Source organism: Sceloporus occidentalis, unplaced genomic scaffold (genome assembly GCF_023333645.1).
Source record: "Sceloporus occidentalis isolate IW3139 unplaced genomic scaffold, rSceOcc1.0.p SCAF_1, whole genome shotgun sequence".
NCBI lineage: Eukaryota > Metazoa > Chordata > Lepidosauria > Squamata > Phrynosomatidae > Sceloporus > Sceloporus occidentalis.
Genome location: NW_028316981.1, coordinates 220092257 through 220119795, shown reverse-complemented (window position 1 = coordinate 220119795; position 27539 = coordinate 220092257). Strand labels below are relative to the sequence as shown.

General features: G+C 43.9%; 1 protein-coding gene across 7 annotated transcripts in view; it reads right to left on the bottom strand.

Annotated features, from left to right (window-relative positions):
- Window positions 1–5357: 5357 nt before the first annotated feature.
- The window catches only part of LOC149323482 (importin subunit alpha-5), a 69618-nt gene continuing 47436 nt past the window's right edge, over window positions 5358–27539 (bottom strand). For 6 of the 7 annotated variants that reach the window (XM_089489021.1, XM_089489027.1, XM_089489022.1 and 3 more), the window contains 6 exons: window positions 26186–26349; window positions 23559–23637; window positions 16649–16774; window positions 14214–14341; window positions 8197–8375; window positions 5358–7319 (listed from right to left, as the gene is read on the bottom strand). In XM_089489021.1, the coding sequence (XP_089345147.1) occupies window positions 7132–7319; window positions 8197–8375; window positions 14214–14341; window positions 16649–16774; window positions 23559–23637; window positions 26186–26349 (864 nt within the window). In that variant the 3' untranslated portion in view covers window positions 5358–7131. The remainder of the gene's footprint in view (window positions 7320–8196; window positions 8376–14213; window positions 14342–16648; window positions 16775–23558; window positions 23638–26185; window positions 26350–27539) is intronic. The other variant, XM_089489023.1, reaches the window with a different exon arrangement.

Here is a 27539-nt window from a genome sequence, read left to right as displayed (position 1 = left end):
CCCCCTATGCGCACACCAGCTGCTCCCTTTACTCCAGCAAAAAAAGGGATTGCGAGCCCCTTTGGACCCAGCCATCCTGGGAGCAGTGACTGAGAAGCTACTCGTCCATGCCAGCTTTTATTATTATTATATTTTATTTATATAGTGCTGTAGTTTCCCAGCAGACAGAGTCCTATCTGCCTGTATACTGGGTTAGCACCTCCCAATTCGCTCTGGTAGGCAGGGACAATGAAAAACAAAGACTGGCCCCTATATAGGGAGGAGCTAGCCCCCCTGGGTCTCAGTCTTGTTCCTGCCTACGCTCCTCACAGGACATGCTCCTCGAGCCAGCAAGATTTTTTCTCTGTCAAAAGCGGTTTGAGAGTTTTTTTTCCTGGCCTCCCCTTCTCTCCCTTCCTGCCTTTCCCCTTGGTAGTGGTGATGGCAGAGGACCCCAAGAGCACGAGTGAAAGGCTTTCCCTAGCGCAGGCTTCCCCAGCTCAGGGTTTGCAGGCTCAACAGAGAGCCTTCTTCAGAGGGAGAACCAGATTCTCAGCCAGAGGAAGGGTTTCCCTTCCAGGACCCTGATCAGGCCCTCTGTCCAGGCTGTTCTGGGCCCAAAGGCGTTGAGGAGGCCCCGGCACCGACGAACCCCTCCGAGGTGAGTGCGGTCCGGTAGCTCACTGAGTTTGTCCAGGCTATTTTTGCCCAGGAGGCAGCGAGTTTTTTGGGAGTGGGTGGCTTACCTCCAGGGAGGCTGGCTGGTGGCCTCCTCGACTCCGCGTCCCAGTCCCTTCTCAGTGGGGTCTCTGCAGCCCTCCCCTCCGCCGAGCCCCTGCAGGCCAGGGACCATGGCGGGGCTTTTGCTGCTGTGGTGAGTGCCCGCGTGTGGAGAGACCCAGGAGTGGGCTTTCCTCTTGCCTCCCCCTCCCTTCTGACCTCTTCGTGCCTGGGGGAGACCCAGGCCTAGGCTGCCGCGTTGGGGGACAGCGGGATGCTCCAGCCACGCTCGGCTGAGCCCTTCCGGCCTTCGCTGAACGAGCCCCAGTTTGGTGAAGCGTCAGGAGAGGCCCCGGCGACACTAGTGTCTGACGTCACCGAGGATGCGCTGGCCAGCGATGGGTGCCATATTAGGCGCCGCGATAGGGGCCACCATCTTGGGAGTCCCTGTCCCAGGCTCCATTTTGACCACGTGTCCAAAGACCATGGGGGACGCCATCTTAAGGGTGCCCAGACAGTCTTGCCCCTTTCTCCCCCTGCAGCTCAGCCGCGATACAGCGGAATTCTTCCCTGCCACTCAGAATGGACCAGAGTCACCACTAGACAAGCAGTCCAGGGAAGACAATGAGGTCTCCCTCTCCAACTCCGAGGCAGGCACGGGCAGTGAACGCCCCCCCCAAGAGGCCCATGCGGGCCAGTCACCGCTATAAACAGGCTGATCCGCCCGCTTATAATCTAGAGGGCGACACAGAAAGGGATCATTCAGTCACCAGAGATGACCTCGAGGAAGATGAGCTTTCGGGGGAAGATGAGGCCAAAGAGCCAGAACCCCCTGCTTCTTCAGCTCACCTTTTTAGGGCTGAAGACTTCCCTAGACTTCTAAAAAAGACAATCAAGGCCCTGGGCATTGCCCTCCCTGGTGAGCCCAAGCCATCCCAACAGAGTGAGTTGTCCAGAGTGGGAGAGGGGCTGTTCCCTGTGCCAGCCCCCTTCTTGGCCGAGATCCCCTGCCCTGCAAACCTTATGGAAGTCGTCAGGGCTGAGTGGAGCAGGCCAACGTCTTTGAGTTCCTGTCCTGCCACCATGAAAAAATTGTAAAACTTCCCTCCAAAGGTTAATAATAATAATAATAATAATAATAATAATAATAATAATAATTCAGGTCCCAGTGGTTGATGCCCTGGTGTCCGCTTTGGTGTCATCCACAGTCTTCGCTAAGGATGGCGAGGACACACTCAAAATTCCCAAGGACAAAAAGGCCGAGGCGGCCCGCAAAAGGGCCCACAAAGCGATGTCAGTGGCTATCAGGGCTATGGCTGCAGTATCCATAGTGGCTAGGGCTTCCCTCCAGTGGACGAAGGAACTCCTCCAGGAGGTGCCGCTCCACAATCCTCACCTCAGGCAGGGTTTTAATAAAGTAGCCTTGGCGGTGGCCTACACTGCCGATGGAACCTTAGATGCAGTCCAATTCTGCGCCAGAAGTTTCGAATGGAGTCCCTCAAGTCCATACTGGAGGCCATTCAACACGGCGAGTTTTTGTCATCTGTGGACTTGCGCGACGCTTATTTCCATATCCCGGTTCATCCAGACCACCGCCGTTTCCTGAGGTTTGCCTACAACAACCACCACTTCCAATACAAAGCCTGCCTTTCGGTTTGGCGTCAACCCTGAGGGTCTTCACAAAAGTTCTGGTGGCACTGGTGGCCCACTGGAGGACTCCCTGACCTTGCCATCCCGCCGCGATCTCCTAAGCCAAGTTCTTCATCCAGACCCGGAGTGGTTGCAACTTCGCGCTTGGAGGCTGAACGCATCATGTTGCAGCAACGTGGATACTCAACAGAGGCAATTGACTCCATTTTGGCCTCCAGGCACTTGTCCACCAACCGGATTTATGAGACCACCTTCAGGTCCTTCAGGAGGTGGTGCAAGCTGAAACGTGTCGATTGTTTCAGATTTTTGGTGGCTGATCTGCTACAGTTCCTCCAAGATGGCATCAAAAAGGGACTTAGACCTAACACGTTCAGAAGACAGGTATCTGCCATCACGTCAGTTCTACCGGCTCACCCTCACATTAAGAAGTTGTTGAGGGGAGTTTCCAACCAGGCCTTGCACACTAGACATTGTTTTCCGACCTGGGACTTGCACACGGTCCTAAAGGCTTTGATAGTCGGACCGTTCGAACCCCTTCGAGAGGCCTCCCTCAAACATCTCTCCCTCAAGGTCATCTTCCTCATGGCCATTACATCCACCAGGCGGGTGTCAGAGCTGGGGGCCCTATCGGTGCGAAAGGACTTGTGTATTTTTAGACAGGACTCGGTGTGTCTTCGCCCGGACCCTACCTTCGTGCCTAAGATCAACTTGTCTTTCCACGTGTCGCAAGACATCCTCCTGCCTTCATTCTGTCTCAATCCTAAGAAGAACTTAGAAAAGATCTGGCACAAATTGGATGTGCGCAGGGGCCTCAAGATTTACATCAAGAGGACTTCGTCCTTCAGGTCGTTTCCTTTCGCCCGGGCTCTTTGGGGTGTAAGGTCTCGGTCTTGACCTTAAGTAGATGGATCAGGGCTTGTATTGAGGAGGGCTACCGATTGCTTGATCTCACTCCCCCCAGGGGGTGATGGTGCACTCAAGAAGGAGTGCATCAACCTCTGCGGCCCTTTCCACAAGTGCTTCCCTGGCAGAAATTTGCAGGGCAGCCACATGAAAGTCGCCTTTGACCTTCATAAGACATTACAAATTAGACGTGTTTCAGTCCACTGAGGTGTCGTTTGGAAGGAGGGTCCTCCAGCAGGTCATGTCGGGGGCCACAGCCTCCTAGCAGCACTTCCCTCCCAGTTCGAGGGGGCTTTGGTAAATCCCAGTATACAGGAGTATAGGACCCTGTCTGCTGGGAAAACAAATGTTGGTACTTACCCGTGGTATGTTCATTTCCAGCAGATAAGGGTCCTAGCATCCTGCCCACCCCGGTGCTGCCTGTATCTTCCGACACTTCCTGTTGACGGACCTGCTTTGCGTTTTCTTCCTTTTGCTGGTTTTGGTTTCTGAGTTCTTATAATTTTCTGATATGTTTCTAGTGCTAATAAAGTTCAGTTCCTTAATTTTACTCTGCTACTCGCTTGGCTTGTTATTGACTGAGACCCAGGGAGGGCTAGCTCCTCCCTATATACGGGCCGGTCTTTGTTTTTCATTGTCTCTGCCTACAGGAGCAAATTGGGAGGAGCTAACCCAGAATACAGGATGCTAGGACTCTCGTCTGCTGGAAATGAACGTATAACGGGTAAGTACCAACCTTCGTCTTTTGCTGCAGGGCCAGCATGGCTTTTGCTCACTTGCTCCCAAGGTGACCAGGTGCAAAGGAAGCAGTGACCACGATGGGTTGCTTTGAATTTGCAGTAGACCTAATATCAAGAAGTAGGGATTTGGGGGGGGGGGGGGACACTAGGGTTGCCACTGAAGGGGAAAGAGGATGGTAGCCTGAAAAAGTTTGTGGATCACTGCTTTAGCAAACAGCAAATACTGTTCTTTTCACTCCTAGAAGTCTGTACAATGAGCCTTCTTGCTGGGGGGAAAAATCCACAATGAACTGATGAGTTGTAAGATGTTATGGAGGGTCTCCAGGCTTTTCATCCTCCTTCCCTATCAACCAGCTCGTTCTCATACACTAAGTTACCTGCTTCAGCTATACAAGTCTGGATTTTAGAGGCTATTCAGATTTGTCTACAATACACTGCTACTATGTTATACAAAAGAACAAAGAGAAATATATTTTACTCCTTTTACAAAAACTGGGACACAGCACACTTTATTTGAATGTATTTATGATTTAATTCACCCCTTTAAAGAGAGAATGGTCATTATTTCCTAAAAGGAACACCAAAGTGTCACGTTCTCACTAGCTTGGGAGAAATACTTTCAGTATGAGAAAGATATAGGATGTGTGTAAATATACATATATACATACACATTAGCACACACACACTGGAGGATTGTGTATGTGCATATATACTCTACGTATGCACACACATATACACACTATCAGTATTTGTGTATGCGAAACATTTCAGTATCACATGCACACTTCACTGAAGTTGGCTTACAAAATATGTAGTTGCCCACCTGACCCCAAAAAGCTATTTAATAAAGTACATGATTTAAAACAAATCTTATAGAAACGACATGTCATCAGAAATTTACACTTTTAAAAACCTAGCCACAAAAAATCCCAAACAATCTGGAAGCAGAAACAAAATTGCTATTCCTTAGTGCTTCTACTTCAAGAAAGAAAGAGTGCTAACTATGGGGTGTAAAGGCAACACTGAGTTTTTTTTCTTTTAGGATTACTCACCTAATTTAAAATTGGGTTGCAATGTATCTTTGCCAAAAAAAAAGTTAATCACCCTTTAACTTTTCTTGCACATTGTTTTATTTTCTGTTCATAGCTGCTCTCTTCCCTTTTGCTGCTCTGGTGACATTTTTTGGTAAATGGACTTTTCTTCTGATGGCAAACTCAGGATCGCATAGCCAGCATTAGGATGCCTCCTAACCTTGTAGCCATAGCCTCTCACTCATGGATCCCAACATTTTTGCTCCATGTATTTTCCCCAACTCCCGCTGCTAACCACTTACCAGAGGGAGGGATTCGTTTATTGCAAAGCACATTCAGTTCACACGCCTTTTTTATTTTAACATTACAAACATTTGAAGTCTAACAAAGGTTGACAATGATAAGCTGCCAAAGTCCCTCAGCATAAAGCAGCAGTAAAAAAAGCAACATGGGGTGTGTGTGCCAAAGAATGGGCAGAAGAGGCAGCTGTGAAGACCCCTTGTAAAAATCAGAGGCAAAAATGCAAAATGCTGAATGGGGGTTGTTCACCTAGAAAATTGATCAGGTTAGGTCTCCAGGCCAGAATTTTTATGGTGATGCCAATTAGCTTTGATTAACTGCTTCACATAGGATAAATCCAACAATTCTGACAACGATTATGGGGCACAACATTAGTTGTCTCCTGCTTTAAATGGTGGAATTTACTAAAGAGACTACTCAACTAAGGAGAAGTTGCAAACTCTTTGCAATATCCAAGCATTTACACAGGAACAATACTGCTAATAAATTAAATTAATACTATACTGTCAGGGCCAGCTGACCTGGGAATGGAAAAAGAATAAAGCAATTTTCCTTCATATCCAGTGCCTTCAATCCAAGCATAATGGAGAGCCACAACATTAGTACTAGTTAACAGGGCACTCTACAAATATATGGAAACTGTGTTGTGACACACATCTGTTGAGGAAAGCAGAAGTGCTGATGCCTTCCCAGAGATCAGTTGCACTGAGGTCTAAATGAGAGATGCAAGATGAAAATGTTAGCCAGATGGTTTCACAACTGAAGTGCTTGTAGAGTAGTTGTGAAATGCAGACCTTGACTAGTAGGATTTGATTCCATTAGAGGGATTTGTGTTCAAGCCAAAGTGTCCTTCCCAGTCTGATGCAGTTCATAAAGGCCAATGCAACCGAAGAAGCTAATATTGTCCTTGCATGTTTAGCATTTTAAGAGTTCACAATAAAAAGTGAAATACAGAGCTTTGTTTGACCAAGGTGTGTACAAAAACTCAAGTGGGAATTTCTTAGCAGTAATGCTATTGATAAGAAACAACTTCAATATATGAATGTATCAGTTTTTAATAAAGAGAGCCAATTTATACTGCAGTAGATGAGCAGCAATTGTTCTTCTATCTCTGGCACAATTTAGGGTAGCTTCAACAACAGATATTGCTTTGCCATGGGAAGGAAGAGTGAAATGGAGCAGTTCCCCATATAGACGAGAGAATGCCAAACCCCAAGCAGTCAAAATGGCAGCATAGAAGTCAGTTTGTTATCAGATGTTCAGTATTCCTAGAATCTGGAGAAGCTTATTCACTGGTGGCTATACGTACAGGGAACAGAGAGCTCATGTGTATAAATATTAATAGGAGCCTAGGTTGCCACACACAAAACCACCACAGTTCAAATTCTGTGTGACCGTTAAATAAAATAAATCCACTGAATGAGGCAGGCTCCCGGAGGAGTGCACAGGAAGAGTCTCTCAAAGCCTTTTTGTAGACAGCAAAAACACTGCCACACATACACACACAAATACACAAATGCAGCAACTCCACACTTGTTTTAGAATCTAGGATTACACCATGTTAGTGTATATTTCATAGGGGGAAACTGGTATCTTTACAGAAATGCACCAGCTCTTCAGAGATGGGTACAGCAGTTCTGGTAAGCCCTTACCAAAGTGGCATCCTACAACTAAGAGCCAAATGTTTTCCAGTTGTGTTTAAAGAGGTTGTGTGCAAAAAGCAAGCAAATGAGCTCACACAGGTTTATGGAAAACAAGACTACTCAGCTCTACTAGTTGGGCAGAGCAATACAGTACACAGGAGCACCTCAGAGCTGGAAGCCTTCCATGGGAGCCTCACACTGCTGGAAGATGTACTGCTGCTGGCCAAGATCGACTTGTGGAACAATGCTGCTGTCTTCTTCTTCTGTCCCAAAGTAGTGCTCAATCAGATCAAAGGCCTTCTGGTAGATTTCTTGGTTCTCATGGCTCTGCAGGAATTCAATCTTGTCCAGCCCTGAAAGGGTAACACACAAACTCTCAGATCTAGCACATGGAGCTATACCTATTTCATGCTCTTCCTTAAGTTTAAGAGAGAGAGAGAGAGAGAGAGAGAGAGAGAGAGAGAGAGAGAGAGAGAACTGTGACACTAATTAAAAACCCTTCAGCAAACTAGTTATATTTTATACCATATAAGATTCCAAAGATGTGCTGAAGATCCCACCACTGCAAAAGCAAACTCAGGTGATCCTGTTCCTTAACTCAGAGGCTGAGCTCCTACACTGACTTGGTAGAACTCTGCCCAGTGCACTTCTGCCTTCACACACCCAGTCAACCCGTTGGCTGCTGTAGCATGCCTCCATAACCAGTCAGTGGCCATGGGAAGATGCATGCATTCCTGCTGATGGGGGCACAAGATATCATCCTTTGACTCTCACAGATATCTAGGAGATTGGGAGGTCTTTTAGGAAGACACAGATCTTGCCCTAACTACAAAATGGCTCTGGCAGCTGACAGGTACACATGAGGCAAGGCTTGTATGGGGAGGTACTGTATACCTACTTTTTCAATGACCTTAAAAAGGATAGGCACAGGTATAAGGGGAGTTTTTAATTTGTCATGCCACCAACAGGATTCCAGGATTTCAATAAAAGTGCCACATAGCAAATGGAGAATGCAATACATAAACAGCAAAACAAAATACTCTGCAAATCCTTCAGCCTGAAACCTAGACAAACATGTAGATTTTAAGCTTTGCCCACTGTTCCAGCAGAGTCCACTGGCCAAGCAAAAGAGCTATCTTCTTATATTTGATTAAAAGGAGTAGTGGGAAACAAGGCAAAAGCCAATATGCAGGATGTTTTTACCATGGCAGCCACCCATCACCCGCTTACCATAGGCTTCTTCAATGAGGGCACAGTATGGGTTAATACCCGTACCGCTTCGTCTGGCTTCTTGCTCACCAAGCCGCAGAATGTTTTCAAGCCCATTAAGTGCTACTTGCACAATCTTCGAGTCCATCACTGTAAGGAGGTCACAGAGTGGTTTGATACAACCAAGTTCTACCAGATACCTGAAAACCACAATGGATTGAAAATCAACATGGCAAGAAGCTCAGCTTGGCAATATAGCACCACCTGTGCAAATCCTTATTAACTAATTGTTAAAAGTGTTTAGAAATATTCAATAACCATGGGTCAATCAAAGTCCATGGGGTCTATCTCTAGGAAGCATACCAATGATACATATTGAGATTCATTCTTACTGATTCACTGAGTGGTATAGAGAAGCTGTCCAAGAAAGTGAAAGAACTCCCAAGTTCTGAAACTGCTTACTGTACCACAGGAGGCTGGGCATACTCCCTCATTATCTTTTAACTGGCAGGCATAGATCTTTTTATGCAAGCTCTCTTGCTATTAAAGGGCCTCCTAACAAAGTGTCACTGCTGTATTTTTCTTCTACTGGTATGATGATTTACATCTTAAGGCTTAACAGTGTTCTATTATTTTACTGTAAAATGTCTTAAAATATTGTTTATTGTAAATCACCTGATGAGACCAAGGCTGACACTGGGGTGTCCACTAGGGGGACTTTGAGCTTGTTCATGACTGCCTGCTGGAGGATATAATGTTTGCGGGTAATGCTATGGTTGGGCCTACTCACAGCTGGCCTATTCCACTCAACCCTGATAATCTGCATGATGTTATATGGCCATGGGATCTCTTGAATGGCAGGGGCGGTAACTGGAAAGAGTTCTTCCCCCACCCTAGGTAGGTCAGAGTCATGAGCTGGAGCTTGACTCGATGGCAAGCTAATGCCCAGAGTTTTAGTGGTCTTTTTAATTAGAGGGGGATAATCCTCTGGCCTAAGGAGACGTGAGGACATAGGGGTGTCCTTAGAGTCATCCCCTTCCCCTTGAGACAGCTCGCCCCCTTTGGACTCTGAGGCGAGGGATTCTAGGCTGGCCTCTGAAGTGCCCTCATCTGAGGAATGGGGGGATCATGGTCGCTTTCGACTAATAGAGCCCCTAGCATGTCTGGCCCGCTTAGCCGGCAGGCGATAGGAATGTTCTGAGTCAGAATCAGAATCATTGTCATCACCCCTGGACTTGGAAGAGGGTTGAGTGCGGCGCGGGATAGGGTCTCCGATGCCTCAGTGGAGGCTCTGCCCCCAGCACCCGCCCCTCTCCTGGGCTGTTGGGAAGTGTGGGAGGCATGCTGGGCAAGAGGGTTTGGGGCTGAGGAGGAAGGAAGCCCGCTCCCTATCGCGGTGCCCTCAAGATGGCTGCCTGTATTAGAGGGCGTGTGACCAAAATGGCGGCTGCCGCCGGTGCCGCCAATGACCCACTTCCGGGTCATCCCCAAGATGGCGGCCCATATCCTGGGCTGCATGGCCAATATGGCCACCCCATTGTCTTCCACGTGGCCAATATGGCCGCCCTCATAGGGCGAAGTGAGCAGGGCTCCCCCATCGGAGCCTGCATGGTGCGGCTCGGATCGGCGGCCCAGGGTGTCCACCCAAAGGGAAGGGAGCCATTGTGGCCACTGGAGGGTCCTGCTGGATGGCCTCCTGGCAGGGCAAAGCCCTGCTGCAGGAACAGCCACATAAGGAGGGAGAAGCCGTGGGGTGAAAGGGCCCACCACCCCAGAGTGGAGCAAAGCCAGCTCCGAAAGCCCTCGCCCCTGAGTGATCCCCCTCCCCCTGCAAAGCCCTGAAGATTGCTGGGGCTTCCCTGATCAAAAGGGACCTAACCAGGTGCTCCATCTCCGGTGGGGGTGGCCTACTTATGTCCACCCCTCCAACGCCATCTGGGGTCTCCAATGCAGGCTCTCCCTTGTCTAACCCTGACCGAGTCAATTGGGAGGCCCTGGCCTTGGCAACAGGCGGCGGGGGAATTCCCTCCACTGGTGCAGCCGTGCCTCCACTCCCTGGCTGGAAGATAGCTGTGGGGCTCCAGGGCATGCATCCGGCAAAGGCAGGGCTGGCCAAGGCCGAGTGGAGGCATGCTCACCGGTCGGCCTGACCTCTCCAACGCCTGCCATCACCAAGGTGAGAGGGTGAAAGGAAGAGGAAGAGTAGGGAGAGGGAAAGATTTTTTTTTTTTTAAATAAGGAAGGAGAGAAAGAGGAAAAGGAGGAAAGAAGCCAGGCGAGTCCAGGGAGCTGAATCCAAAAAGGTAAAGAAAAGGAAAGGTTTGGTTGAAGTAACCAACACATGTCTTACCAGGAGTTAGGCAGGAAGAAGACTGAGGTTACTAGAGGTTGCTCCGCTTGCAGGGGTGGGGTCAGGCCCCTGGCCTTTGTTTTTGTCTCTCCCTGCCTTGTGGGCAGAGGTACCCAATTTAAAGGAGACGACTCCTTTTCTGCTGGGAAATAACTCTTTTGGCACTAAAGTGGAGCTTGGTTGGTCACCTTAATCCAATATATCTATCACCTCATATGAGATAATTTTCTCAAAGATCCTCAATGCGTGTAAGCAATAGAGATCTGCTGAGTGACCAGAAGAGGGAAGTATCTTTCTCCTTGCTTGAGTCACCCTGTTTATTAGACTTTAAATGAATCTGTATTGTTAAAGCTTATGGTCTTACTGAGAAGTGCTAAGGCTGACACCAGTTTGCACAAGGGAGGTAGGACGGTGTGCTCATCTTATGTCTTAGGCTGTTCCAGCTAAGGCAAAAAGGCTTTGGCCCTAATGGAGGCAGGGATGGAGGCCCATGAGGAGGGAAGAAAAGTCATCATGTGGCTTTTATGGCTAGCCCTCTCCTTTGTTGAATTAGTTTCCAGGCATCTCCTCTGCCCTGGTAAAAAGGAGAGGGGGGTGAGCAGAAACAGCACAACTCAAATCTCATGGGCTAAAAGTAATAAAATGAACACCAGAAAAAGTTAACCAGTATCTCTTGTAAATCTGAGCCCCCAGCCCTGTTGCTGTGGGGGCTCTCCCCTCCTTGATTTGCCCCATCAAGGGAGGCTGCCTGGGCAGTAGCTTCTTCCATGCAGTGAGGAAACTGCTCTTAAGTTAGCACTGACTGAAGACCATTGCTAATCATGGGTAGATAGCTGCATATGGCCTGTAGTGTAGCCCTGATATTCACAGGGCATTTTGCTTTATTTATGCTTGAGACAGCCCCAACTTCAAGCTGGAGTTTAGAAGCTGATCTCTTTCAATCTCAGGCAGGCTTTATAGTAACCTGGCTGCATTATAGAAGCTGGCTTGGTCTTCAATTCCCTTCCCACTTGCATAAATAGCTGGGAAAGGCAAAGGGGGCTGGTGTGGGACATGGGTCCCCATTTACGTGAGATATGTCTGTATCCTGAGAAAGGATAATCTCTGATGGAAAGGAGAGGCCAAGCGCTCCAACTGCTCTCTCAAGAGTGCCACAGTTTGGGGCAGCCAAACACAATTGGGGGTAAAGGGAACTCTCTACCCATCCTATCTACAAATGGTCCCCCCCCTTTTTTTTGTTATTTTTGAGGAGGGAACACAGGAGGATTTGTATCCATGTGCTCTCTCAGAAAAACATTGAATCTTAAGAGTTGAAAGAGACCCCAAGGGCCATCCAGTCCAACCCCATTCTGCAATGCAGGAACTCTCAAATCAAAGCATACCCGACTGTTTAGAGGTGGGTGGCAGAGGCCATGCTCCCTCTGGTGAGGACATGAAGCCATTTTTTTGCTTTTCTTGTGGGATGCTCTGTGGCAACCAAAAAGGCCATTTTAGAGTTGGAAACCCCAGTCCCTGCTGGGCCCTGTATAGCTTCCTTTACAGCTATTGGTGCCAAGATGGCGACTGTACATGGCAAAGGAGGAGTCCTTTGCCTCCTTTCATACCATCTCATTATAAGAATCAAAATAAATAATAAATAATAAATAAAACTTTTATTTTTATCCCGCTTTTCTGTGACGAGACAATCAAAGCGGCTCACAACATATTAAAATATCCACATTTACAACATTATGTCCTAAATTCCCCCCCTTAAAACAGGATTAAACATGTTACAATTAAAATATCTATTAAAAACACAATAAAAAACACAATAAAAATATAATGAGGACAGAGCGGTGGACTAATACATGATGTGGGGGCAGTCATTCTGTGGCCAGGCACTTTTATTCAGTAAAGGCCTGCTAGAAGAGATCCGTCTTGACAGCTTTTTTAAGGGATCGTGCAGGAGCCCTGGCAACACCACCATGTGTTTCTCAGGCTGCAATAGGATCTCCCAAAACTGTTGGGGTCCTGGGTGCCATGGTCCAGAGATGGGAAGAAAGGGGGAGACCAAAAGCTTATCCCCCCATCTGACCTCCTAGCAGAGTCCCATACCTTATGCTAGGCATAGTGCCTGCAGTGGCAATGCCAGGGGCCTCTTGGCAATGCCTGCCCTGAGCAAGGGCATTCGATCCGGCAAAGGTTGATTGGTGGCTGGAGAGAGAGAGCCCCTGGTACTCACCCCTTTTTCCTGTGTCTTCTGGCTGGCTTGCCTCTCTGACCTTGGCCCTGTTTCAGGCTGGGCAGAGGTGATGCAGAGAAACTCTTTGCCATGGCTTTTGGCTGGACTGTTCTCTGTACCCTGGCCCTAAACGGACTGAGCAGAGATGCTGAGAAGGGAAGTTTTCATAATTTCTGACCAGTTTCCTCACTGATCCCTGGCTCTAAACAGGCTGTGCAGAGGTGATGTGGAGAAAGAGAGACATGGAGGGGATAACCCTCACCATCTGTTCCCACAGCTCCCATGTGCTATAAAGCTGTTTGCAGACATCTACTGTGCTCCCACTATAAAAGGGGGCAGCTTTGGAGGAGAGGGAGAGTCATAGGCAAAGCCAAGACCTTTCTCCAGTCCTGGGAGCCCTTGCCATGTTAAGTCTTTCTTCATGCTTCCAAGGCAGCAAGATAAACAAAGAGAAGGAAAGGACTGGAGTGGCTGTAGTGAAGAAGTTGCAGAACAACAGCAAACACATACTTTGGGAATGGGTTATCCAAGCCATTGTATTTCCGATTATCACATATAGATCCAAGAGCTGGCCAGTTAAAAAAGCCGATAGGAAGAAAATCAGTTCACTTGAAATGTGGTGCTGGAGAAGAATACTGAGAATACCATGGATGGCCAAGAAGACAAACAAATGGGTTCTAGAACAGATCAAGCCTGAACTCTCTCTGGAAGCCAAGATGACTAAATTGAGGCTTTGATACTTTGGCCACATCCTGAGGAAAAATGAATCATTAGAAAAGATAATGATGCTAGGAAAGGTGGAAGGAAGCAGAAGGAGAGGAAAACCACACGCTAGGTGGATAGACTTAATCAGTGAAAATACGGGCCTGAGCCTGCTGGCCCTGAGACCTGAGGTAGAGAACAGGAGGTCTTGGAGATGTCTCATCCACAGGGCCAATATGAGACAAGGAGTCTTCCCCCCTACTGGGGGAGCATAGGCATCCAAACTGCGATTTGCTCCATCCCTAAGGATCTGGTAACCTCTCCTATGGCTGGAAGAGGATTGAGATGCTGAACACTGATGGAAGAGAAAACTAGGCTTAGCTCATGTCCGGTCTGAATGTACAAAATCTTCTCCAGGATAAAATATCCAGATCTCTAACTCACTTCTCCTAGAGAACAATTTCCAGACCTTTCAACCTGTTTGGTTGCCCTCCTTTGGACACACTCCAGCTTGTCAACATCCTTCTTGAATTGTGGTGACTAAAACTGAACACAATATTCCAGGCGAGGTCTGACCAAATCAGACCTGGTAAATAAACCACTAGCACTAGTGAATACCAAAGCGAGTAGCATGAGTGAACAAAAGTTCTATCTCCTGGTTGGAGCATAGTATTGGGGAAAACAGGAACATGATAGCACCACCCTGAAGTGTTCTGTTTGTAATGTTTAAGTCAATCAGATTTTGAGGACTTTTGTGCTACTTACTTGATCTGCTCAGCAGAACCACCAGATGTTGCATTAGTGATAGCCCAAGCTGCTTCTTTTCTTGTTCGAAACTCAGCAGTTTGCAAAATATTGATTAGAGCTGGGAAAATGTTGGCATCTATGACAGTCTGAAAAACAAACATGGCTTAAATATCATACAGAAATTCAGGATTACTTGTTTAGAACTCTATTGTTACATCTCATTTCAATGCACAGATTTAACACTTAGTCTTCAGATTAATGTTTATCATATTTATACATAAGTTAGGGATGGAACTGTGCGGGCCTTCAAATAATAATAATAATAATAATAATAATAATAATAATAATAAGGTAGAAGGAAGCAGAAAGAGAGGAAGACCACATGCTAGGTGGATAGACTTAATCAGTGAGAATATGGGCCTGAGCCTGTATAATCATCATCATCATCATCATCATCATCATCATCATCATCATCATCATCATCATCAGATCAAGGTGGATTACAACAGTGATACATAAATAGAAATACATAAATATCCACATTCTTAAAACTAAACCACATAATTATAAAACAACAGCATTGCAAAATACAGATAAAATCACTTAAAAATAGTCATAACTGGAGGGAGACATCTTGAGGCAGACATTGGTCAATCCATATCAGTGGGACTGGGACAGACAGTCAGGGAAGGCGTGATGGAAGAGATCCATCTTGACGGCCTTTTTGAAGCCGTCAAGATTGGTGATATGTCGGATCTTTTCCAACAGGCCATTTCATAATTTAGGAGTGGCAGATGAAAAGGTCCTCTGGGTAACTGCAGCCAGCCTGGTCTTCATTGGCTGCAATAAATTTTTCCCTGAGGACCTGAGTGTGAGGGGTGGATTGTATGGAAGGAGGTGTTCCTGCACATAAACTGGACCCAAGCCATGAAGGGCTTTAAAGATTATTACCAACACCTTGTACTGTGCCTGGAAACTAATAGGCACTAGTGTAAAGATTTTTAAATTGGTGTTATGCGGTCACCTTTAGATTTTCCAGCAACCCATCTGGCAGCCATATTTTGAACTAATTGAAGTTTCTGAATTAGGCACAAGGGTAGCCCCATGTAGACTGCATTGCAGAAGTCAAGTCGTGAGGTTACCAGTGCGTGTACCACCATTTCTATGTCCCTGGTCTCCAGGAAGGGTTGCAGTTGGCATATCAGCTGAAGCTGATAATAAGCACTACTGGCCGTCGCATCTCTCTGAGCTCCCATCTGAAGAGACGACTCCAGGAGCACTCCCAAGCTGTGAACACAGTCCTTTAGGGGAAGTGCGACCCCATCCAGGACTGGTTGACATAGCTCCATGCCCAGATTAGGGGCCACTATAAGGAGTACCTCTGTCTTATTTGGATTCAGTCTGTTTTTCCTCATCCAGTCCATTACCGCCTTAAGGCATTCATTCAGAGGACAGAGGCCATCCTTAGTCACTGCTGCAGTCCGAGGCATGGAGAAATCTGGGTGTCAGCAGTATACTGATAATACCTCGCCCCATGTCTCCAGATGATCTCTCCCAGAGGCTTCGTGTTAATATTAAATAGCATTGAGGACAGAATGGTGCCTTGAGGGACACCAGATTTAAGCTCCCTCTTAGAGGAACAACTGTCTCCCAGCATCACCATCTGGAATCTGCCTGAGAGATAGGATCAGCATCACTGCAATGCAGTGTCCCCCTCCCAGGCGTTCCAAAAAGATACCATGGTCAACTGTATCAAAGGCCGCTGAAAGGTCCAAGAGTACCAACAGGGTCACACTTTCCCTGTTGATATCCAGACAGAGATCATCAACTAAGGTGATGAGAGCAGTCTCAACTCCATATCCTGCTCTAAAGCTGGATAATCTGTTTCATCCAAGACTCCTTGGAGTTGACTGACAACTGCTCTCTCTATCACTTTGGTCAAAAACAGGAGGTGTGAGATTGGCTTAGAGTTATTTTTGTCCAGGGGATCTAGGGAAGCAAGTTGTCTTTTTCACTCTGCCAAGGTGTTGTAGGACTGCAAATCCCATCAACTCTAGACAAACTAGTTAGTTGTAAGGGATATTGGGAGCTGCAGTTCAACAATATCTGGAAGACCACACTATTTTCACCACTGGCTTAGTCCAATAAATTGTCTTCTCAAATCTACCAGAACATGATGTGGCACGGGCTAATCTAAGCATCAAAAACAAGATTCAATTGTGATGGTAAATGTTCTTATGTGGTAAATTTTATGTGTGGGAGAAGCATTAAAATTAGAGTTATTTGCCTAAAACCTTTCAGTTTAGTTCTTAAGTTTATAAAATCTATTAAAATTTCTAAAAATTAAAATAAAACCAGGCAACTTTTTTTGTCAAAACTTCATGCACAGCTACACACTCAGGATCTTGTTTTACACAGGTCAACAAATTTCTGAACCAACCAACTTGGGTTACCTGAATCTGTGCTCTGTTTCCAGCTGTTATGTTTGATATTGTCCAACATGCTTCCTTTTTAACTGATTCTTTAGGACTACTTAGTAAGTGTAATAAGTTTTGCAAGGCTGAACAATTCAGTATTACCTGTATTTGGGAGAGACAGAGGGAAGAGATTTTAGACTGCATCCAAAATCTGGATCTGGTATAACCAGAAAACTTATGTCTCTGAGGGGTCCAAGAAGACCACTGTTAATACATGTACAAAGACAAGATGCTTAAGAAGTTAATTAAGAATTCTTTGCTGATCTAAAGTAAGGAAAGGATGTTTTAAAAGCCAAAAAATTTAATGGAATAAAGAGAAGCATAAAGTGGTCTTCCTGAAGAGAAAAAGGGACAGGACAACATGTTTTATGTTGCAGAAAGAGCAACATAAAACATCTTTTAAATGCACATTAGAAATGAGAGTATAGTGAGAGATAAAGCAAAATACTTAGTGGTAAATATGTTTTCATCTCAGAATTTGAGGCCATTGAACTCCTTTACTTGGAATGAAGAGGAGACAGGCAATCCAAACAAACTAAGAATGAATGGAGTCAACAACTCCTCAGTAACTTAGACCTTTTTATATGAATGGATCTCGATGTCTTGTAGCACAGCACTCTCAGAATAAGGTGTACAAGGAAGCTGTATGTGGAATCATTGAAATAATTGTACTAAAAAACCTTAAGTCTCCTTCAAGGGGCAGACTCTGATCCAATCTCACTAGATGTGCTTCCAAGCAAAGTAAGGAAATAAGAGGTAGAATTTGCTGATCTACAGTAATTGCCTAATGGACTAGAGGAGTGAGCAGTTGCTAATGGGCCAACCTAGGCTTAGAAGGCTATCCTAAGAAGGGAATTTCTCATCAAGAATTTTTATTCATGACACAATACCTTTTCTAGTTTATAAGGTGGTACAAGGCCCTTTGATAGCCAGAGTGGTTGCTGGTACAGTGGTATAGTGGTTTGAGTGCTGGGCTAGGACTCTGGAGACTAGGGTTTGAATTCCCACTCAGTCACCCACCCAGTGGGTGACTTTAGACAAGTCATATTCTTTCCGTCTCAGAGGAAGACAAAAACCACCCCACTCTAACAAATCTTGCCAAGAAACCCCTGTGATAGGTCCACCCAAGGGTCACCATGTCAGAAATGATTTGAAGGCACACAACAACAGGACCCTCTATTGTTTTTGCTGCAAAAGACTAATATGGTTTTCTCTCAAGAATGCTCTTTTCTGGACCCAGAGCTGTTTAACACCTTGACAGGGAATAAAAATGCATTTGAAAATGTGCAGATAAACAAACTGCAAAGGAAGCAGACACCCTGAATTATAAAGTTTCAGTTGCATTCTCTCTGATATAAACTAATTCAAGTCACTACATTAGCACTGCCACTTTCCATGATTTAAATAACCATTCCTTTCAAGACACAGAGGGGTTGTACAGACTGCCTGCAGTTGCCTCTCTCTGCCTCGCCTTTCCGTGGTACAAAAAGGAGCCGCAAAAAGTGCCTCCTTTCTGTGTCATGGAAAGGGTGCCATAACTGTTGGTGCCACGGCTTTTCGGTGCTCCTTTGGCACTGCATCATCTAGACACAGTGTAAGAGGAGCACTGTGACTCTGTGCGGCATCACGTTGGCCTGGAGATGGAGTCAAGACATGTATCATATGGACAGTATGCCCGACTCTGTCCCCAGGCTGGCCTTAATGGCCAGTCTGTATAGCCCCAGAGTCACCATTTTTTGCTAACATCATTGCAGCCACAATCATAACTACACTGTGAAGATTCTGTTCCAACATTACTAGTGTATGAAGTGACTACAGGATTAAGAATCAATGGTCTTTTTACAGTTTGAACGACAACACAATTTGGGCAAATCTAATTACTACCATGTGCATAGGAAATCTGCATCTTCCTTTTAACATGTGCACTGAATATGTCTCCAGCTTCATGGTGTCTCTCTGCAGTTCTTAAGATACAATCCATTCCATTGCATTCGTTCTTAAAATACAATCCATTCTTAAGATACAATCCACTGCACTGTTATTCCAACACAAGAAGACTGGTTGGTAAAGATATATGAGCTTGATGAAATGGACAAATTGATGATGTTAAATAAAGAAAAATCTTTGGTCAACTTTAAGGAAGACTGGGATATGTTTATCAACTTTTTGAAACTACAATTGGTAAAATTGGGTTTTATAAGATAATATAAAGATAATAGTATGCGTAATTGCATAATAGCATGTACAGTGGTACCCCGGGATACGAATTCACCGCGTTACGAAATTTCCGGGGTACGAAAAAGTTAGATTTAAAAAAACTGTTCCGGGTTACGAATGATTTTTCGGGTTACGAAAATCTTTTCGGCGCGAAATTCAAACCGTGGCTAGCGGCTTTCCAGCGGCTTTTTCGGGTTGCGAAATGTATCGGGTTACGAACGGCGCCGCGGAACGAATTAAATTCGTAACCCGAGGTAGCACTGTATAAGTATAACTTGAATATGGCATTGAGGAAATTTTATATATTTTGACTTAATAGTTTGGGGGATGTCATATATATATAGTAATTATTTTGCATATGCATTTGTATTTTGTGTTGAGGGGATTATTTTGAGTGTACTGTATATTTATTTATTTATTCAAACTTGTGTGCTTAATAAAAATAATTTAAAAAAAGATACAATGCACTCCACTGATACAGAGTTAACTATCACCAACACAGTATCTTAGAATGGATGACAAGGATAGTTGTAATGATTTGGTGTCGTGACATCATTATTGTTTCATTTTCATTGTCACAATATAAATATTATGTAATCTTTGAATTCATCTAGATAACTACTATATTTGCTTATATATCTATTGTAATCTAAATAGAGAATATTAGTATTTTCATGTTGAAATTTATGTACATAGTATACTGCGAGTGGGGTGTCCTATGCATTAATCAGAACCACATGGCAAAATGCCACTAAAGAAAGTCATAAGGTTCATAAAGTCATGAACCTTATCCCTGACAATCATCATAAATATGAATTATATTCCATAGAATAACATGTTGTTTATATAATAATCAAAATCTTCAATATTCATTTTTTTTCAAATTCTCTCTTGATCAGGAAGAGATCTAAATCCAGTATTTGCTTTAGCAATATAAGTAATAAATGACTTCCAGGTATACTCAAACTTATCTTCTTTTATGTCCTTCCTTGCTACTTTAGCAAGCCTTCTATTGCATCATCTGAATCATTCATAAAGATATTAAACAACACTTGATCCATGACAGAATTCTGAGGAAACCCACTTGTTACTCCTCTCCAAGATGAAAATCAACTATTAGTGAGCACCCTCTCTTAACCAATTACAGATCCACCTAACCATACCACCATCTAGCCCACAGTGCACCAGCTTGCCTGCAAGAATATCATGGGGGATCCTGGTAAAAGTATTACTGAAATCAACATACAGTGTATACTACAACCACAGAACTCCCCATATCTACCAAGCTTGTAACTCTATAGAATCATAGAGCTGGCAGGGGATTCACAGGTCATTCACTCCAACCTCCTTCTCTATGCAGAATATAATTTTGTTTATTTATTTATTTATTTTTATTTTAATATCCAGCTAAAGCACCCCCAGCAGATAGCTATGCAGCCTCTTTTTGAAGAAAGCCACTGAATGAGACCCCCACCTTCTCTCTAGGTAACTGGTTCCACTGACAAACACCTTACTGGCAAGAAGATCTTTCTAAGGTTCAACACTTCTGAAACTCCAGACCATTAATAATAATAATAATAATAATAATAATAATAATAATAATAGGATTTATTTAGATGCCGCCCAATCACTGGGAATCCAGGCGGCTTACAACAGAGGGGATAATAGACGGTTCCCTGCCCTCAGGCTTACAATCTAAAAAGACACAACACAAATGGAGAAGGGAATGGTGGTGGGGGAATCAGATTAGACCTGGTCTTACCCTCTGGAGCAGAAGAGAACATGCCTATGCCTTCCTCTCTGTGACAACCCTTGAGGTATTTAAGGAGTGTGATCATGTCACCCATCAGTCTGAACATGCCCAGCTCCTTTAACCTTTCCTCATATATTTTGAACTCCTTACATCATACTTGCTGACCTTTTCTGAACCTGTCCCAATTTGGTTACACCTTCCTAAAATGAAGCACCAAAGTTCATAAGTAGCAAAAAATATAATGGGACTATTATTTCCCTCAACTTGGAAAGTATGCTTCTATTAATGCAAGTTAAACAGCATTCACTTTCTTTGCTGTTGCATCACACTGCTGGCTCATGTTCAATATATGATCACCAATAACCCCATGGTCCTTTTTGCATGTAGCACTGCTGTGCCAAGTATTCCCCATCTTATATCTGTGCATTTGGTTTGTGTGACCTAAACACAGAATTTTGCACTTGTCTGTGTTGAATTTCACTGTATTAATTTCTGCTTAATTTTCTAGTTTATCTAGGTCCTTTCGGTTTCTATTCTTATCTTTCAATGTGTTAGCTACCCCTCCCAGTTTTGTATCATGTGCAAACTCAAAAAAGATTCCCTCCACCTTGTCATTGATGATATTCTGCCATGGACCTAGGACAGAACTGTGAGGCACTCCACGAGACTCCTTTCCAGTTGTAAGTGAAGCTATTGATGACCACTTGCGGAATACAGTTTTCCATCCAATTATGGACCTATCCAACAAGTATTCCCATCCATTCTGGGGAATCCTAACAAACGCTTTACTGAAATCCAAATAAATGACATCTAAAGTATTCCAACCATTACTAAACTAGTGATAATATTGTGTGTGAATGTGATTTTAATCTCATCCATCCTGGGCGTCTTTTTTCTTTAGTATTTCTAGCTAAACAGTTGCTTTGATTCTAGTGATCAATCTCCCTATTGGTTAGGATCAAGTCTAGGATTTGTGATCCCCTTGTTCCTTCCTCCACCTTTTGAAAAAGGAAATTATCTGCATGGAGTCCCGGTGGTGCAGTGGATAAATGCCTGTACTGCAGCTACAATGTTGTGTGTTCAAACCCATACAGCTCCAGGTTAAGTCAGTCTTCCATCCTTTCATAGGTTGGTAAAATGAGTACCCCACTTGTTTGGGGGCAATTGGCTTACACGCTGTAAACCACTTGAAGTGGTATAGAAATGTAAAGTGCTAGTGCTATTTCTATTGCAAAGCACAGCAGGAATTCATTGGAGAGTCTTCCAGAAGATATCAGGATAATTGAAGGCCCCCATAACTACCAGTTCCTGCTTCATGGAGATCTCTGAGATGAGTTTCTAAAATCATCATCTACTACCTTTTCTTGGTTTGGTTGCCAGTAGTAGACTCCTACTACAATGTTGGTTTTATTTATTTCTCCATTTATTTTTATTTAAATGCTGTCATCTAGTCCATTCTGATCACTCTCAATTGTACAGTAATCAACTGAATTTGTCTTTGACATACAATGCTACTCTCCATTCTTTTCTGCTACAACTATTAGTTTGTCATGACTTCTTTCTGAGTCATGTTTGGGTCCCAAGGTTGTTGTTGGAATGATCCACATTGAGAGTCTTTCCCTCCTTTCTCATCTTTGCAACCATGAATGCTGTCTCTTGAAGCTCCAGAGTCCCTTTTATGCTCAATTCCTCTACAAATGCATACTATAGTGTTAACAACAGATAAAGATGTCACTAGGATTGGCATCACACAATGCAGCAACTCATGGTGTCACCCCCACTGACCTCCTCCCATACCACACCAACAGAATCCTTAATAATAGTTTTTGTACTAATTCTTTATAAATCACAATTCCCATATATTACTGAATGTAATGACAATAGTTGTAACATAAGCAACTAGCAAAATTATACCTTTAAAATATAATATTGTATGCACAGCCTAAATTTATTTACACGTATATAGTTTCCTTTGGTTAAAGTGAAAATCTGGTAAGATGTGGTATTATAAAAGAAAATTTAAAAATACAGAGAGCCTGCGCCATATGCGGGTGTGCCATACTTGGCTTTAACCTTATGCGGAAGGTAAGCTGCAGGGGAAATAATGGCGGATGCACTCATGGTACGAAAGAAAGGAGGGAGGGAGGGAGGAATCAAGGAAACGAAGAAGTGGAGAAGGAAAGAAAGAAGGGAGGAAGGATAGGAGGAAGAAAAGAAAGAAAAAGAAGGGAGAAAAGAAAGAAAAAGGAGGGAGGGACAAAGGAAGAAGGGAAAGAGAGGAAGGAGGAAGGGAGGAAAGAAAGAAGCAAGGAAATGAAGGAAGGAAGGAAAGGAAGAAGGAAGGAGAGAGGGAGAGAGGAAAGAAGGAAGCAAAGAAAGAAAGAAAGGAGGGAGGGAGGAGGGATGAAAGAAAGAAAGAAACAAGGAAATAATAAAGGAAGGAAAGGAGGTAGGTAGGAAGTAAACAAAGAAAGAAAGGGAGGGAGGGAGGGAGGGGATGCCTTGCCCCCTGGTAGGATGACTAGACTTTCCCACCTTTTCTCAGATATGTCCCCCATCTTAGCCTTCCTGTCCAGGAGGAGAGATTCCACAGTATCCTCTATTTTGAGCATGGATAAGAAGTATGGATTTGCATTTTGCTTCCAGCTTTTATTTGGCCATGCCCCCCATTTTTTAATGTCCTACATTTCACCTAAAACTGCTGGCGGCCCGAACAACCTTAGCCGATCTTAATTTTGGCCCATACCTCCTTCCAAGTTGGGCACCCCTGACTTAAAGGCTGTGGTTATAGATACATTTCACTTTAAAAATATTCAGCTCTGCCCTCAAATTTTGAGGATTAAAGGAGCAATACGCTTCTATTGAAATATTTGATCACCTTAAAATCAGTAAAAATAATTCCAGTAAGCAGCATACCTGAGTCTGGATATCATCCCCCGTAACAATATTCCCAACTGCTCGCAAGGCAGGAGATACCACTTTGTAGTCATTGTGCCTAAAAACAGAAAAGTGTTTAGTTTAACAGTTTTACATGCTATGGAATGAAGAGGCCCCACAGATGGCAAACATGACCATGAAACACCACTGTTATACAGTACATGTTATAGAAGGAATCTAGTAAAATAATCTTTACTCTTGATATTGGTATGCCATGTCCCTGGAAAAGATGTGATATAGGAAGATTTTTTTCTACCAGCTGCAAGATTTCTTTTGCTAGCTGCAAGTGAAGGGATGGTATAAAGCAACTTCTAATAACTGGAACACAAACCATTTGCCACTGGAAAATGCTCTGGGAATTGATTGAGTCCCAGCCACTAGGAATTTATTTTGTATGCATGTTAAGGAATTTGAACTATACTGTTAATGGTATGGAATCTGACTGGGCAAAGCCTTGTGTAAATGAAACAATACATCTGAATTGCAATGTTTCTCCCTTTATCAACATCTCTTCCACTCTGCTGAAAACAGCATTTGCAAGAACAGAAAGTCACCTTTAGGATCTGAGCCTCTTACTTCATATAACTGGTGGAGTCTCCTTCTTTGAAGACTGATTTTAAGCAGAGGCAGGATGGCCATTTGTCACAGGGAGGGTTCAGATGGTGTCTGCTTGCATGGCAGAAGGGGGTTGGATTGGATGTCCCTTGTGGTCCCTTCCAACTCTATGATTCTATGGTGTAAGGGACCAGGTTTTCAGAAGTGGTCAACCAAATGAAAAGTCTCTAGTCGAATATCATTTTTAATTTATTCATTTTGTTTCTGAGAACCAGCAGTTTTCATAATGCATCACAAAAGCTAATACATGTTATTAAAAGTGTAAAACTTCACATCCTTCTTTGCTTCCGTCATCCCTCCATATTTGCGGCTTTGATATTTGCGGATTTGATTATTCACGGATTTCATTAGTATGTTCTCTCTAGGACTGTCTAGGTCCGCCAGTGCAACTCTGTGGTCAACTTTAACTAAACGTTGCACTGAAAGACCATTTGTAGCTACTCCAGTGCCATTCTATGGTCAGTGTATGTTGGACATTGACCACAGAGTTGCACTGGAGGACCTAGAGATTCCTAGAGAGTTGTCCTCTCAGGTAAAAACAGTGTTTTTGTTATTTGCGTTTTTTCCATATTCACGGGGTCTTGTTCCCCTAACCCTAGCGAATATGGAGGGACAACTGTATTTCACTGATTCAACTGGTGTAGCACATTCCTAGTATGCTACACAAATTCTGGTATGTAATAAGTGACAATCAGTTTATAATTGATAATTGGAAATTGCAAAGGATTGCTTCTTATGAAGATTTCTGGTGGCTGGTACTGCAAAAAGGTTTTACACTGTTTAGCCAAGAAGTAGGTATTTAGCTTCTACATGTTCATGAAAGGAAAGACTGGGACCCTCACACACATATTAAAACTGTCTTTAAAAAAACAATAGAATGGAAAAGAAGACAAAACTAATTCACTTAACATAAAGACATATCCCTGCTGTGACAATACCATACTTCTTTCTTTGGAATTTTTCATAAATGAAAAATATTAATTAACATTAAAAGCAATTCCCAAACAATGGGCAATAAAATCAGTCAAGAATGAATCAGTCCGAAGAGAACAATTTAGCAAGTGGAGAATGAGATTAGGGGATCAATTTGGGAAGACCCACCAGAAGAGATCTGTTTTTATTGCCTTCTTATTGGGGGGGAGGGGAGTGGGAATTTGGAGTCTAGTATACTTTTATCTACCGTTTCTGTGCCTTTGATTTTATTGTTCTCTCTTTTTATATGCTGTTACCCGCCTTGATCCAACACAGGGAGAGGCGGGTTATAAATAAATAAATAAATAAATAAATAATAATTATTATTATTATTAACTTTTTCTAGAAACCCATGTATGATGGCACAGTGATATAATTAAAGGCAAGACAACTCTGAAGACCAGGGTACAATTCCCTGCTTGGCCATGTAAATTCATTGGGGGACCTTGGACAAGTCACACTCTCTCAGCCTCAGGGAAAAACAATAGCACACCTCTTCTGAAGATATCTTGCATAGAAAACCCCATGACAGGTTCAGGATCGCCATAGGTCAGAATCAACTTGAAGGTACACAGCAGCAACAACAACAACTCACCTTATAAATTTACAATAAATGTAAATGTAAATTTACAGTGATTTTGTATAACAGCCTAGAAAGGGGGGGCACACACTTGTAATCAATTAGTAGCCTGTAACAGCTTCTTCCAAGGTTAGATCATTCATAACTTGGTTTCTGATACAAGCTTGTATTTAAAAATGTAGTGGGAAATGTTGGCACAAATATACTGTTTCTCTACTGAAGAATGGGGGAAAAAGGCCTGCTTCTCATTAACTCAAACAGCAGCATTATTCAGCATATATTTGAAAGTCTGAGGGTAGTTATTAGTGCTGAGTTCCAGATAATATGCTATCAGATAACTGATTAAGGCCAATTTGACATCAATGCAAGGAACAGGATAATGACTGACTTAATGGAAAGTGAAAATAATTAACGTATTTGCTTGATCTAAAGTCCTTACATTAGCAGCTCCACAAGTCTCCTACAGACTCCAGCATCAATCACAGCCTGTATTTTATCATTGGGTCCATCAGATAAGTATGAGAGTGCCCAACATGCGTCAGCTAGAACATCTGTGTCATTGACAAACAGCAGCCACGAGAGCACGCTTAAACAGGGAGACACCTGTAAAGAAACAAGAGCATTGAAAGAATTAATGGAACCCCAGAGAGTAGGCCCTTCACCCTCTCACACACTGCAAGTTTGCTTAATACACAAAGCAACCATATGAAAAAATAAAACAATAAACACTACACAAGAAAAACAACTTTAAATGTTCATCCTCCAGTTTAATATTCTACACACACACACACACACAGAGCCACAATCACAATGTGGATAGCAAAACACCAGCACAAGGTATCTTTCCACAGCTCTCTGTGAGCATAAGGGAGAACACAGTTAAGGCTATTACAATTCATGTAACAAGTCCAGGGAAACCAAGTGTCATAGAATGCATCTGTGTTACCATGAAGATGTTGTGTCTGCATCTCCAGGGTAAGTTTCTCCAGTAAAAGCAGCCTTCACAACCTGACTTTTCAATGCAGTGTAGAAATCTGACCCATCTTCCTGACAGTTGCAATTTCCAAGCAGGCTGCCAACCAGAAGGGAGACAGAAGGTCTTTGTACAACAGTGCTTCATTACTCCCTGCAAAAACTGCCCAAAAATCCAATACTGCAGAGTTTTCAGAGTATGCCTTTTATTAAAATGACTGATGAACAGGACTCTCAATGGGAGAGAACCAATTCTCAAGAGTGAAAGCAGTGAAATTGATTTTTAAGTCACAAAATGAAGCCATTTTCCCCATTCAGAATATCAAAGCGGATACCTCCCCCTTCTGGTGGGTGAGCGCAGGCACGAGGAGCAAGTTGGTGGAGCTCCACCAGATAGCTCTTTTCTGAGGGCCTGAAAGCCAAATGCAAACAGCTAGTGAGACTGAACTTTGGCAACTGTCTCACAGGCATATTTAGCTTTGCACCGCAACACTCCCTGGCATGGGAGAGGTGTTGGATCTCACAAAGGCTTGAACCCACCCAGCGTGTCTGCAACAGAGTTGGTTCCAGCTGATATTAGTGGTGTTTTAATGCATAGGAAAATCTCAGAGCCAGCCCAAGCCGCGGCCAGAGAGTGTGGGGGAGTCGAGAGCCCAACCCTCCAAAAACGCTGAGACATTCTAGCACCAGCTGCCTGCACAATAAATCAAGGATAAAAGCTGAAGAGTCTCCAGCACGAGAAGGGTGAGTGGGAGAGTGCTTGGAGCCATTTGAATTACAAAGCGGAGAGTACTTCAATTAAAGCCTTGCAAGCTCTGAGC